The sequence below is a fragment of the Quercus lobata genome, chromosome 4, assembly GCF_001633185.2.
Source record: "Quercus lobata isolate SW786 chromosome 4, ValleyOak3.0 Primary Assembly, whole genome shotgun sequence".
Taxonomy (NCBI): Eukaryota; Viridiplantae; Streptophyta; class Magnoliopsida; order Fagales; family Fagaceae; genus Quercus; species Quercus lobata.
The window spans coordinates 10,466,083-10,481,854 of record NC_044907.1 but is presented as its reverse complement, the minus strand read 5'-3'; the positions used below and the strand labels follow the sequence as shown (position 1 = coordinate 10,481,854).

Sequence of the window (15,772 nt, the reverse complement as noted above, 5' to 3'; positions counted from 1 at the left end):
AGCATGTATACATTTTAATACAGTTAGGGGATAATTGATCAAACCTTTTATCTTTTTGGGTTGGTGTCTTGGTGGAGTAGCAAAGGGTTACTCATATATAGTAACTTTTTACTAGAGACAATTTGAAAAACATGTTATTGAACACAATAATTGGAAAATATGTGCCCACAATTACTTTCCAGCCCCTTCAAAGGAGCCAATATTTCAAAACCTACATGCCCCTATCTCTCTCATCAAATGCAAGCCTTATTTTGTATCATCACTATTTTCCAATTCAACAGGTGGATTGTGTCTATCATCTGGAAGCTTTATTTTGCCTAATGAACCTGCTGGAACAAGCTTGAGATTCTCACAATTACATATCTCAATCATGAACCCACTCGGGTCATTAAAGCAAAGTTTATCAATCTTTGTCCAGTTTTCTACATCCTCCACTGTTCTCTTTTTGTACTTTATGTTAAGGTCCTTCAATTTTTGCTCCATTTCTTCCATGTTTTCACACTAACATAATTAAATCACCATGATTAATACATGACCAAGATTCAAAGAAATGGAAGACCAATAGGCGAAAAAATGGAAACATTGGTACAATAGATAGCCATCGAGAGAAAACATTGGACATAGATGTTCACATTAAAAATGAACCATCTATGGCTTGTTTAAGACAAGACTCAAATTATATGTATAACTGTTGCATACAACATTCTACTCACATAAGACAAGAGTGATTTCCACTAAATGAAATCTAATTTAAAGAGGGATATTAGATATGCTATGACACAAAACCACAAATTCAAGCTAACATAGGATGTGGAAGTTGAGGTTGATTATTAGGTTTTAGTAATTGCATATTAAGAAATTAGGGGACAATGGGCGAAACTGTACATAAAAGGTTGTTAACTTATTTATTTATTATTTCAAATAAAATTTTAAAAATCTTCGTAGGAAATTTATTCATAAATTGGAGAAGTTGTTTTCATAAATTAGAGCTAGCACAAATCAGTTGAACAAAACTAACGACTTAGTTTTTACAAATATGTACCAATAACTAAGAACCACTTAATGTTGGTTTCATATAACTCAGGCAATGTAAGCTTAAAAGAACGCCTCATATTCCATGATTGCTTAAATCGGCTTAAAAAATACTGCTTTATGATTATTTATCCATCTAAATAGTGGCTCACATAATTTAAATTTGAAAATAACATTAGATTCTAAAACACATATATGATTTTGTATGTTGTTTTTTTTGTCTTCTTTTTTATTTTTGCTTTTTAATAGACCAGCCCAATATATGATGCATTTTGTTATTAGTTTTCTCCAATATCTTTAAAAATTTTCATTGTAAAAAATTGTAACATTAGTGTTCTATTTTCTAAGCAAAATATAAAGACAAAAAGAGTAGTGGTGTTATGATTTGATTATACTTTATAAATATATGAAAATTGTATGATATATTGATTGATATAAATAGATATATCTTTCATGCCTACTCAAAAATGCAAATATCTTTTTGATAAAATAAAAATACAAGTATCATTTAATTATTTTTATGGCGTAAATGCACTTTTAGTCCCTACATTTTGCACTTTTTCTATTTTGGTCCCTACATTTTATTTTTACCACTTTTAGTCCCTAAACCAATTAACGCGTGACATTTAAGTCCTTACTGTTAGCCAACTAACAGGAAAAGTTGAGGTGGCAGATGGAACACCCTATTAGTTGACATGGTGCTAATGTGGCACTGATGTAACGATTAAAATATTATTAAAAAATATTATTTGGCATTTTTATATGCCACGTTAGCATTTTAACTTTTTATAAAAAGCCATGTCAGACAATTTAAACCAAAAAAGAAAATAAATTAAAAAAAGGTTTGACGGCATCGTTTTGGTGGACGACAACAACGACGAGGTAGTCGTTTGTCAAGATAGAGGCGTATGACGAAGTGGCCGAGGAGGCAGAAACAGTGGGGTTTGATGGCATCATTTTGGTGGAATTAGGGTTGGTGGTGTGAAACAATTTCATTGGATTTGAGGAGGCAGAAATGATGTTGTTGGATCTGCTCCAAACCTAAAAACCATAGAATTTTTCTTTGAATTTTTTGTTACTTGTTGCTGTGTTTGGTTGCTAAGAGATGGGTTTGTTTGGTTGGGTTTGACTTGCTCTTAATCGATGGTGGTGGTGGGTTTGATTGTGAGAACATGAAGTTTGTTGGCTATTCTTGCTCTTGTTCTGGGTTTGATTGTGAGAAGGTGAAGTTTGATTCTGGGTTTGCTCTTGTTCTCTTTGACATGCACTGTTGGTTTCTTGTTTTTCTGGATTTGATAGAGATTAGATTTGGTTGTTGGATTTTTTTTTTTTGAAAACGATTTGGTTGCTGGATTTAGATTCGAGGTTTGTCATATATTGGTTTGGGTGCTGGGTTTATTTCTTGGATTTGGGAAGAACATGAAGAATAAGTTCTTATTTTCTTATTAAAAAAATAATTTTAAGAGAACAAGAGCAAACACTAACTGTGCACTTTGAACATCACCACATTTCACATACATGGTAATCAATGCATTCACCACATCCACATCTGACTCAAACCCAAATCTTAACACATGCATATGAACCTCCCTTCCCCTAATCAAGTCCGGTACACCACCACAAGTCCTCAAAACACAAGGAAAAGTATACACATCAGGCTTAATACCAACCCACAACATCCTATAATACAAATCCAATGCCTCATCTAAAAACCCTGCTTTTGCATACCCACCCACCAACACATTCCAAGAAAATACATCCCTTTTCTCCATCTTCCCAAACACATACCAAGCATTACCTAGATCACCAAACCTCACAAACATACTCAATAAAGCATTACCAATGCTTACCAAAAAGATAAAATTAGAAGATGTATACTATTTGGTAACGGAGAAAACGAAGGAAAGCAAAAGAAGACTTTTGAGTAACTAAAGAAAGGAACCAAATCCGAGATTTGAAGCTTACCGATGAGTGCTGGAGTGATCGGAAAGAGATAATGTGAATATGTCGGCGAACAACTCAGAAATCTGCTGAAACTTTGAAGAGTTTTGATGTGTCCAAAACTTTGAAGCTGCTAAAGTCGTGATTGGAGGCTGAGAAAATGAGGGAAAATGAAAACCCTCTTGAAACCTTGAAATGCCTGAGACTCTGAGTGCTGGGTTTTTTTTTTTAATTTTTTTTTTTTGTGGGATGGACTGGGTTGAATTTGGGTGTATTGTTTTTGAGTTAAATGGGGTTCAATGGATTTTTAGTTAAAACTCAATTATTATTGGGTCTAATTGAATTGATGCCCATTTAACCCAACTAAGAGCATTAGCATTGGGGAATGCAAATGCCAAATGTAAGGAGAATTTGACGTTTGCAACCCCAAAGTGCTCTGCATCAGAGAGTGGGTAGGTTTAGGTGGACAAATGGATTTGAGCTTACTTTGCCACCACTAATCATGTTGCTTGGGTTGATATGTGGAGAAGGACCAAGTTTTATTTTCTTTGGGCCCAATTCAAATTAAGCTCTATAGATCAAACCATGCCCTGTTTGGGCCTTTGTGTAGCTCCATCCCTTAGATGGGGCAGTGAAGCTAATAGAGTATTTCCAAGCATTATATATGTAGCTAATAGTACTATTTCTACTATTTGCTTCAATCCTATCCTAATAGGGATGAAGCCAAGATTTCGAGTTAAGGAGGTTTCTTAGACTAATTTGTGATGTTGTTTGAGTTGATACACGGAGGGGGGCCAATACTTTGAATGGGAGGGGTCTAAGTTTAATTGTCTTTGGGCCCAATTCAAATTTGGCCATAATATATCTACAAAAAACAAAATTTTGTAACTCGGGCCCAGGGCCCCATTTAGAGCATAGTGTGGCTCCATCCCTTAGCTGGAGGCAGCGTAACTAATAATAGTATTTCTAAGCAGCATGTGTGTGTATGTATATAATTTGAAAAAAGTTACATTTTAATTAATTTTATATTAACTTAACCAAAAGTATAAATTTTTTATTTTAGACTTTTATGTTTTAAAATTTTCATTTTTGATGTTTTATGTATGATTTGATTTTTTTATTTAGCCTTCATTTTTTATTCAATTTCCTAGTTAACCTTCATGTTTGATTCAATTTCGAAATGTAAATGACCAATATATATAAATATTTTTTTTAAGTAAAACATCCGACTTTCAATTGAATTTTACTTGTTTGGCTAAATTCTTGACAACTTTTTGTAATTTTTGATAATCAATTTTTGACACTTAACAAATGGACTCCCATTATCTTCTAAAACAAAAAAGTGGACTCCCGTCACTCCCAGTATGGCCTAAGATGATAACATTTACAATATTTTACTAGATGAAATATATACATAAATGACAATAGATGATTACTTCAAATGGGCAAACATATGGCTCCTCTCTTTTCAGCTTTGACCTCTCTGTATTTTTTTTATCAAATGAAAACCAAACCAATTAAAGAGTTGGTGGGAAAAGCATCACCATTAACTCATAACTCATTAAGTGATAAGGTCATCATTCAAACTCCCTTTATTATCAAGTGATAGTTAAAGTTTTCAAGTAACATGTAAGGTACAATAATCCTCAATTATTCAAGAACTAATACCCTGAATTTTAAGTAATCTCTTTCTCTTCCAAATCTATTTAAGGCATGGAAAAGGATAGATACCCTTTGATCCAACTAAAATCTTTGTTAGATTCTCTTTTTTCTCAATAATCAAATCCTATAACCACAAAGTTTTGGACCCTTTGGCATTTACATAGACACAAACATGTGCAATTGATGAAAAGGATAGCTCACATATTCTTACCCTTATGTGCACTATGCAACCAGCCCAACCTAAGCTGTACCATCACAGGACCACACACCAAACACAATTTCATCACCTTAAATTCACAAACAACAGCAACCATACGCAAGGCCACAAGACAAATCTTATAGTTAATTACCATTTGAGGCCTTGTTCTATAACTTATAACTACTAAATCCCAAGGGGTTGGCCTAGTTTCTCCTCTTGAGATTCATGAGGTTCTTGAATTTTACTTATAAGTATTGTGGGGACAATTTTTGCTTCAAAGGCCAAGAGCTAGACCATGTTGGAACCTTAGGCAATTTTTGTTGTCCCACATAGGAAAGAAAGCCTCCCCCTTTGCACCTTATAAAGCATGAACCAATGGTTGAAGAGTACCACTAGTTTGGTTCAAGGAGTGAAATTCTAGAGACTACAGGGAGTCCCTTTCTTCCATGGAAAGTTAATGCCAACCTTACTGCACCAAAGTGGAGGTATGTATATCCCTGTTTCTGCCATGGAATTATAAACTCTCTAGGAAGTGCAAGAGTAATGAAATTTTCTGTTTCACTGAAATAGAAGGTGTAAGAAGATTATGGAAATTGGTTAATTAGGTAGATTACTAGGAACATATAAAAGACAATATGGAAATGTGGAATAGAGCACAACACTAGGTACAACAAACTGAGGGATATTATTAGATTCAACAACTTTTTTACATCAGACATAAGAAGCACTGAAATACATTTTACAACAAGAGCTTTCTTTTCTTTTCCATCACTCACTCTTGGCTCTTCAGAATTACAAGATAGACCTTAGAGCTAGCAAATAATGTACAATATTGATATCAGGATAAGTCGGGGCCGTCCTTATGGATTTACAAGTGTCTAGATCATAATGGTATGGCTAGATTTTTATCTCCCTCCAGATAAGCTTGCCATGGGATAAGAACAATAATAGAGATCTTCAGTGCTGGGCTGGTGAACAGGTGTCAAGTGAGGTAGGGGCATATCTGCATTGGTGATCTTCTTCAAGCATCTTTCTGACAGGGGGGAATATGGTACTGTTAGGAGCTGTTGGGAGGCTTATGTCTGAAGACATTTCTAGGACTTTTGACAGTGTTTTTTTTTTTTTTTTTTTGTTAAAGATATCTAGTCCCATCCATCTCTTCCTTGGAATCATTCTTCATCAACATCTTCATCAGGATCATGATTATGATATTGCGGGTCATCATATCCAATAAGAGGATTTGGCATTTCCCAATGATCTTCATGTGGCCATTGTTGCTTACAAACATCCGGACCAGTTGGAATTATTTCAGGGAAAATACCCTTGTTAAGGGATTCTGCCATGGTAAGAGCATGATAACAAGATACCCAAGAGACATCCAAATGTGTGTGGAGACTTTCGTCTGAATTTGTGACCCAATACATCTCAGCAGGGTGGAAAATTCCTTGTGCTCGAATGTTATTTTTAGAATGAAGTTTGGCAACCAAACATGCTGAAATGACTTTGTGGCCAAATTTGGGGTGTTCTGTTTTAGGATACTTTATCCATTCACCATCATGAGCATCATTTTTCAAAATTTCAGACCAGAATTTATGAAAATATTTATTTCCCTGAGGGAAAATATAATTGTAAAACTCTGGTTCGAAATGAAGACACAAGTAGTATTCATTGAGTAAGTACCACATATAGAGGTAGTGTGCAACCGTCCAATTGGTTATCCAAAATGCAAAAAGGGTTTTCCATGGTTGGTCTATATCAGAGAAAATGGCAAGGAAATGGCATTGGTGTTTTTTAAGGTAATCATGGAGGGTTTTAATAATTCTTTTTGTTCTGGCTTCAAGGGTCAAGGTTTTGATTTGGTCTTTTATTTCTGAGGGAAGGTTTTCTATCATATTAAGGATATCATTAGGGTCTACAAAGGAAGGTCCTGAGGATGAGGATGGGTCTGTAATAGGATATACACATAAAGGTGGAGGGATAATTGTGGTGTTAAGGGCTGGTGGTTTCCTGGAAAGGTAATCAGTGATAAGGTTATCCTTACCTTTAATGTGCTTGACTTGAAAAGACCATTGTGAAAACCAATTTGACCATCTGAGTAACTGAGGATGTGGGAGCATTTTCCTTTTGAACTGGAGCATTTTGGGAAAGGAAGACATGTCCATTTCTACTAAGAAATTATGTCCAAGAAGATGGAACTGGAAATTTTCATTTCCATGCTTGACTGCAAGAATTTCTTTGAAAGTAGAATGGTAATGAAGTTCTGAGGGCTTGAATGCACCACTTTTGTAGCCACAAATATTCCTTTTGCCATCAATTTCTTCAAAAAGAGCTGCTGCCCAATACTCATCACTTGCATCTATCTGCAAGATCCGTTTACCTGGTCCTAGAATCTGTAAGGGAGGAAGCTTTTCTGATAACTTTTTCAGCTGTTGAACCACCTCTGTGTGAGTAGAGTTCCATTCTGGGGGAGAGTTTTTCAACAATTGGGCCAAACAGTTCTTGTATCTGGAGACTTTTGGAATGAAGTCTGACATGTAATTTACAATTCCAAGGAATTGTTGTATTTGCTTAGTGTTTGTGAGCTTGTCTGGAAATTCACCCAAAGAGGATGCTATGTGAGGCTGCAGAGTATACTTTCCATCTGAAATATTTACTCCCAAAAAGTCTATAAAGGACTGTCCTATGACCATTTTCTTTTCTAAAAGCATTATTCCTTGGGATTTCACTAAATTATAGAATTCAATGAGCAACTTGGCATGAGATTCTTCATCTTTTGAGAATAAAAGGATATCATCCACATAGATTAATGCATTAGTTAAAAGTGGCTGAAACAACGTTACCATTGCTTTCTGGAATTGGGATGGGGCATTTTTAAGACCAAAAGGCATGACAGTCCATTGGTAATTGTGGTCTGGAATGCAAAAAGCTGTCTTGTATCTTTCTCCTGGAAGGATGCCTAGCTGCCAAAATCCTGCTTTAAGATCAAACTTTGAAAATACTTTTGCATTTAAGAGATGCTGGAAAAAGGCACTCTTGTTTGGCAAAGGAAATTTGTCATCTGCTAGAAAGTGATTAAGATCCTGGTAATTGATTACCAGTCTAAGTTTGCCTCGAACTTGCTCAGCATGCTTATTGACATAGAAAGCTTCACATGCCCAAGGGGAAGTTGTGGGTTCAATAAGGCCTTCAGCTAGAAGAGTGGATAGTTCCTGAGTGGCCAGGGCTAAATGTTCTGGATTCATCCCTCTGTGACTGGCTCTTGTGTGGTTGACATCTTCCATTTTCTTGAATGGAAGGTGTATGAAAAATTTTGGGTTTTTCCACAGAGGATTTGGATTTTTAAGGAGGAATTCGGAATGACTGTTTGCACAACAGTCACTGATAATCTGGAGTTTTAAGGAGTCAAAGGGATCTACGGTGAACAGGTGGGGTACTTGGGTCTAAGTAAGAAGGTGTTGTTTGTGCATGAGCCCTTTTGAAGACCATCTAAGACTTGGTATTTGATGAAGGAGATCAAATCCGATGAGAAGGTCTCTACCTGTAAGAGGGAATCCAAGGACTTGGTGTTTAATGGTTAGTGTCGGAAAAATTCTGATGAGGATAGGTTTACTCTTCAGGGTTATAAGGAATGTTTCTCCATTGGTTGCTCTAAACATCTGGTGATGGGGTAGCCAGAATTCTTGAGGTAAAATTCTGGGGTGAAGGATTGTTGCTGCTGCTCATGTATCAAATAAGGCTATCACCGGAATAGGTCTAGAGTATGTGTCAAGGAGAAGGTGCACTTGGGCTATAGGAGTTGGGTTGGTTAAGGGAGCTATTATTGGTTGGGATGTGAAGATGGTTTGGTTGGCGGTGTTTTTTTTTTTTTTTTTTTTGTTAAAGATATCTAGTCCCATCCATCTCTTCCTTGGAATCATTCTTCATCAACATCTTCATCAGGATCATGATTATGATATTGCGGGTCATCATATCCAATAAGAGGATTTGGCATTTCCCAATGATCTTCATGTGGCCATTGTTGCTTACAAACATCCGGACCAGTTGGAATTATTTCAGGGAAAATACCCTTGTTAAGGGATTCTGCCATGGTAAGAGCATGATAACAAGATACCCAAGAGACATCCAAATGTGTGTGGAGACTTTCGTCTGAATTTGTGACCCAATACATCTCAGCAGGGTGGAAAATTCCTTGTGCTCGAATGTTATTTTTAGAATGAAGTTTGGCAACCAAACATGCTGAAATGACTTTGTGGCCAAATTTGGGGTGTTCTGTTTTAGGATACTTTATCCATTCACCATCATGAGCATCATTTTTCAAAATTTCAGACCAGAATTTATGAAAATATTTATTTCCCTGAGGGAAAATATAATTGTAAAACTCTGGTTCGAAATGAAGACACAAGTAGTATTCATTGAGTAAGTACCACATATAGAGGTAGTGTGCAACCGTCCAATTGGTTATCCAAAATGCAAAAAGGGTTTTCCATGGTTGGTCTATATCAGAGAAAATGGCAAGGAAATGGCATTGGTGTTTTTTAAGGTAATCATGGAGGGTTTTAATAATTCTTTTTGTTCTGGCTTCAAGGGTCAAGGTTTTGATTTGGTCTTTTATTTCTGAGGGAAGGTTTTCTATCATATTAAGGATATCATTAGGGTCTACAAAGGAAGGTCCTGAGGATGAGGATGGGTCTGTAATAGGATATACACATAAAGGTGGAGGGATAATTGTGGTGTTAAGGGCTGGTGGTTTCCTGGAAAGGTAATCAGTGATAAGGTTATCCTTACCTTTAATGTGCTTGACTTGAAAAGACCATTGTGAAAACCAATTTGACCATCTGAGTAACTGAGGATGTGGGAACATTTTCCTTTTGAACTGGAGCATTTTGGGAAAGGAAGACATGTCCATTTCTACTAAGAAATTATGTCCAAGAAGATGGAACTGGAATTTTTCATTTCCATGCTTGACTGCAAGAATTTCTTTGAAAGTAGAATGGTAATGAAGTTCTGAGGGCTTGAATGTACCACTTTTGTAGCCACAAATATTCATTTTGCTATCAATTTCTTCAAAAAGAGCTGCTGCCCAATACTCATTACTTGCATCTGTCTGCAAGATCCGTTTACCTGGTCCTAGAATCTGTAAGGGAGGAAGCTTTTCTGATAACTTTTTCAGCTGTTGAACCACCTCTGTGTGAGTAGAGTTCCATTCTGGGGGAGAGTTTTTCAACAATTGGGCCAAACAGTTCTTGTATCTGGAGACTTTTGGAATGAAGTCTGACATGTAATTTACAATTCCAAGGAATTGTTGTATTTGCTTAGTGTTTGTGAGCTTGTCTGGAAATTCACCCAAAGAGGATGCTATGTGAGGCTGCAGAGTATACTTTCCATCTGAAATATTTACTCCCAAAAAGTCTATAAAGGACTGTCCTATGACCATTTTCTTTTCTAAAAGCATTATTCCTTGGGATTTCACTAAATTATAGAATTCAGTAAGCAACTTGGCATGAGATTCTTCATCTTTTGAGAATAAAAGGATATCATCCACATAGATTAATGCATTAGTTAAAAGTGGCTGAAACAACGTTACCATTGCTTTCTGGAATTGGGATGGGGCATTTTTAAGACCAAAAGGCATGACAGTCCATTGGTAATTGTGGTCTGGAATGCAAAAAGCTGTCTTGTATCTTTCTCCTGGAAGGATGCCTAGCTGCCAAAATCCTGCTTTAAGATCAAACTTTGAAAATACTTTTGCATTTAAGAGATGCTGGAAAAAGGCACTCTTGTTTGGCAAAGGAAATTTGTCATCTGCTAGAAAGTGATTAAGATCCTGGTAATTGATTACCAGTCTAAGTTTGCCTCGAACTTGCTCAGCATGCTTATTGACATAGAAAGCTTCACATGCCCAAGGGGAAGTTGTGGGTTCAATAAGGCCTTCAGCTAGAAGAGTGGATAGTTCCTGAGTGGCCAGGGCTAAATGTTCTGGATTCATCCCTCTGTGACTGGCTCTTGTGTGGTTGACATCTTCCATTTTCTTGAATGGAAGGTGTATGAAAAATTTTGGGTTTTTCCACAGAGGATTTGGATTTTTAAGGAGGAATTCGGAATGACTGTTTGCACAACAGTCACTGATAATCTGGAGTTTTAAGGAGTCAAAGGGATCTACGGTGAACAGGTGGGGTACTTGGGTCTAAGTAAGAAGGTGTTGTTTGTGCATGAGCCCTTTTGAAGACCATCTAAGACTTGGTATTTGATGAAGGAGATCAAATCCGATGAGAAGGTCTCTACCTGTAAGAGGGAATCCAAGGACTTGGTGTTTAATGGTTAGTGTCGGAAAAATTCTGATGAGGATAGGTTTACTCTTCAGGGTTATAAGGAATGTTTCTCCATTGGTTGCTCTAAACATCTGGTGATGGGGTAGCCAGAATTCTTGAGGTAAAATTCTGGGGTGAAGGATTGTTGCTGCTGCTCATGTATCAAATAAGGCTATCACCGGAATAGGTCTAGAGTATGTGTCAAGGAGAAGGTGCACTTGGGCTATAGGAGTTGGGTTGGTTAAGGGAGCTATTATTGGTTGGGATGTGAAGATGGTTTGGATTTCTAGGTCTGAATCATATTCACTGACTGGTTCTGAGTCTTCTTCCGAGGTAGAATAAGCCACAACTGCCAAGGCTTGAGGGGAATATTCATCGTCCAAGGAAAAGAGTGACTCTATATCTGAGAAAGGAATATCTTCTGCATGGATCTGGGCTTGCTCGAGGAGCTTTGCTGCTTTCTCCTTTTTCGGGCAATTTTTAGCAAAATGGCCTGGTCTCCTGCATACAAAGGAAACTTTCGAAGTTTTGCTTTTAAACTGCTTCCTCCTAAGAAACTTCCATTTCTTCTTTCTGAAAGTGTTTTTCTTTTTTTCTGCATAATGTCTTTTCTTTCCAAAATATTTTTTGAAATGATTTCTTTTTTTCTGTGGACAAGCACAATTTTTCTCATAGCACTTTATCTGCAGATCTTTTCTTCTGCAATTGTCTTTGAGTTTGCTATGGACCTTATCAATTTCAGAAAGAAATTTCCTCTGATTGTAGAGCTTTTCCAAGGCAATAAGCACATGTTGATAAATTTCTCTCAAGGAAGCTTGTTGTAGAGTTATTTTTTGGAGATTCATCATGTGAAGAGTTTCATCTCCCAATGGTTCTGGAAGAGAGTTAAGAAAAGTATGTTTGGAATTAACATCATCCATAACATTGAAAGAATAATATCTCCTTGACATTCTGTCAAAATACTTTTCTAAATCTTTTCTTTCAAATGAGCAACATTTCATCAAAAGGAATTCTTCTTGTGCTACCTTCGTGTAATAAGTTACGGAGCCTAGAAATTCATTATGGACAATTGTGAAGAAATCTTCCAACGTGTTGCATTGGGCTGCTTGTCTTTGTCTGTATTCCCCTAGATTGATCCACCACTCTCTTAGCCTTCTTGTAATTCTTGCCACAAATTTAGCAATTATTTGGGGCACAGTGGTATTGGGGGCTTGCAGTTCAGCAATACACCAGGAATATATGCTAAAGATCTTATCATGCCATCTGGAAGGAGGGGCATTATCGAGGGTAAACAAATGTTTTGAATCTGTAGTTGGTGAATAAGCCAACCTTGTTTGGTATTTTGGGATAAATGGTGGTAGGGGAAAGATTGGTGGCGGTGGGGGTGGGCGAAGAACATCATCCTCTTCCTCTTTTGGTTTGTTATTTGTCATGAACACCTCTTCTAGGCCAAGATCAGACAGATCTAGGTCAGAATTCTCAATTACTGGGAGCGCAAAAGGCTGTTTAAAGTCATTAAGGGTGAGGGTTTTAAGGAATGACGAAATTGGATTTGGAGAGTCAGGATCCACAGTCAACATGTTCATATTTGGAGGTCTTGAAGAAGCACCAATAATTGGGTCTGGGAGTTGGTATACTGGTTCTTTGTCCTTTTTCATGGAAGGAGAGTCATTTTGGGGTTTAACTTGTGATTCTGGTTGAAGTGGAAAAGGATGTATGATGCTGGGGAGAATTCCACTTGGCTTAAAGGGATTATAATTAGGATGTGTCATGACTAATGGTTGTAGGTTTTGAGAAGTTGGTGAAAACAGTGAGGTCAAGGGTATGGCAAGGTCTTTATACAATAATTGCCGAGGTTGGTAGGGCATCTGGACATGCATTAGAAGAGCTTGAGTAGTTTCTTTCTGTGATCCTTCTATAGATTGGAGTTGTAACATCAACTGCTTTTTCTCTTTTTCTTTTTGTCCAATAAGAGGAAAGGAGACAGACAAGTCCTTGACTGTAGAAGCAATAATTGCCAACTCTTGTTCAACTGCCTTGATTTTCTTCTTCAAATCTTCAATAAGAGAATTGGAAGATGAAAATGTATGAATGACTGCTTCAGCCATCCTTTGCTGGTTATCTAGAATTTTTGAAAGGACTTTATTTTGTGCTACAGCATTTTCTGCTTGCTAGTTTAATGCTGCTTCTGCTTAAGAGACTTGTTTCTTGGTACCATTAGAATTAGTTTCAATAGGATTCATTATTTTCCAAACGTGTTTGGTATTGTTTTGAGGGTGGTCAAAATTTTATAATGGAGGAAAATTTTGGGAATAGGAAGGAGAGGCTTGGTCAAACATGTAGCAGGGGGAAAATTCTGATATCTGGGTTGGTTTAGTGGGAAGAGGTCGACATTTTAAAGTTTGGGGAAGGACTTTTTGGTAGTATGGAATTAATGGAGGTTTCTGATTTTGGTTATGATTTTCTTTAGATGAAGAGGGAGAGATTTGTTTATTGGTTCTAGGATAAAGGACATAATAATCAAACTTTCCAGAGGGCTCTCCTAGAAGGTCAACTTCTGAATCTCCTGCTTCATATCTTTCTTTGAGCTTTTGCTGGGAGGATTTTTTCTTTCTCTTGGAATAATCTTCTTCAAAGCTTTCTTCTTCCTGGCAATCAATAGATTCAATACAATCACAAACATCCCACCATATGTGACCAGAGGATGATTTCCCTTCATAACAAGGCTTTCCATCTTCTCGAAATGCTTTAATTTGAAGTCCTTCTTCACTGACATAGGATACTGGTTGGAGCATAGCAATTTGAGTTCGGAAAACTGTGACATTCTTCTTCTCTGATGGTGCCATCAAGAATTTTGTTTCTACTTCACCATTTGCTTTTCTGATAAAGAGAAGATCCTTAGACTGAATTGGTTTAGTTGCTTGATGATGCATCTCATATTTCGTGATCTATGATTCTGGGAAAAGAGACATCATCTGATTTTTGTTGAGTTACCTTGGGACAAAGGTACACATGGGTGTCATTCCCGGATCAACTTGAATCAGCAACGCCTCATTGGATTGGGCTATGTCTGGAACCGCCATGTCAAAAGTATGATTCTGAAGTCTATAAGCCAGCTGATAGTGAAGTGTGGCCGCAAATGTATCCTGCACTTGAGAAGCTCCTGTGATTTGGACTTGCACTTTAAGAGCATCACAAAGATGGGGGTCTTTCAGGGACATGTTAAAGTTAGGAAAAAGGGTAACAAAAATTGTTCCCGCATTCAAGGTGGTTTGGACCGTCCCTATGACAGCATTTTGATATCCCAAAAATCTGGAATCAAGGAGTGAAATTCTAGAGACTATAGGGAGTCCCTTTCTTCTATGGAAAGTTAATGCCAACCTTACTGCACCAAAGTGGAGGTGTGTATATCCCTGTTTCTGCCATGGAATTATAAACTCTCTAGGAAGTGCAAGAGTAATGAAATTTTCTGTTTCACTGGCTGGAATATTATACTGGTCAAACTTAGAGGCTTGGATATATTATTTAACGGTGAAAGATTGAGAAGGACCTAACAATTTTTTTATGGATTTTTTGAAAGAGACTTGAGGTTTATCAAATACTGTATAAGGATTTACAATAGGAAAGTCAGTAATAGGGATCTTACTATCCTCAGGTACACGAGAAATTTCATACAAATAGTCTAACCTATTAGTAGTAGACTTACGAAGAGAAAGGTCAAAAGTAGGTTTAGTAGTATCAATTACTTCCGAAGATGAACTTGCCATGATAGTTTCCAATAAAAAGAACTATTTACCAAAGACCTATCCGGACTAAAACACCTACTCTAGGCTTAAACGTCCTCAAAGAGACTATGGCAAATAGGATTCTCTAAAGACTTTTAAAACAAACTCCTCAGTGTTTTACTTTGATTATCAAATCCAGTATTCTGATGTGATTAAAACAGAGATCCACGTAATGTGGCAACTGCAAATCACAGAGCATACTAATTAGGACAATAAACCAAACTAGTGGTACTCTTCAACCATTGGTTCATGCCTTATAAGGTGCAAAGAGGAAGGCTTTCTTTCCTATGTGGGACAACAAAAATTGCCTAAGGTTCCAACATGGTCTAGCCCTTGGCCTTTGAAGCAAAAATTGTCCCCACAAGTATAATTACTAAATGTGAACATTATGAATCTTGGTGTCTATCAGTAGCTATCATAATATTGTAGGTAACCACACTTAGATGTGGGGGGAAAAAAAATCCAATCCATAGCAACTAACACTTTTTGGTCATATTTTTAATGTTCTCTCTTTATATCAATATTTTATTTATAGTTTAATTACACATTTACTCCTCAACGTTTGTCCATGCTTCAATATGGTCCTAATAATTCGAAAAGAAATTATTTATACCATTAAGTTTGTGAGAAAAAGGTCCCTTGAATGAGTGACTTCACTCAAACTAGATATATTTATTCACTTATCATATTTCAAGAATTATTAATACTTTTCATATTTAGTTTTTTCTTTTTGTTGATTTTGAGTTGATATTGTTTATTTTTGGACTTTGATTATAAATTGTTGTGTAATTTAGGCATCATTTGTTGTTCAACATTTTGCTTTAGTAACTTCTCACTTGTTGGAG

The 15,772-nt window shown here is 36.7% G+C and overlaps 1 protein-coding gene across 1 annotated transcript; it reads right to left on the bottom strand.

Moving 5' to 3' along the window:
- Positions 1-246: 246 nt before the first annotated feature.
- On the bottom strand, positions 247-2,804 carry LOC115984573 (pentatricopeptide repeat-containing protein At1g15510, chloroplastic-like). The gene is made up of 2 exons (XM_031107596.1): positions 2,502-2,804; positions 247-501 (listed from the first exon to the last, which is right to left on the bottom strand). Exons 1-2 carry the CDS (start codon positions 2,802-2,804, stop codon positions 247-249), a joined length of 558 nt encoding a protein of 185 aa, XP_030963456.1.
- Between the last annotated feature and the right edge of the window lie 12,968 nt (positions 2,805-15,772).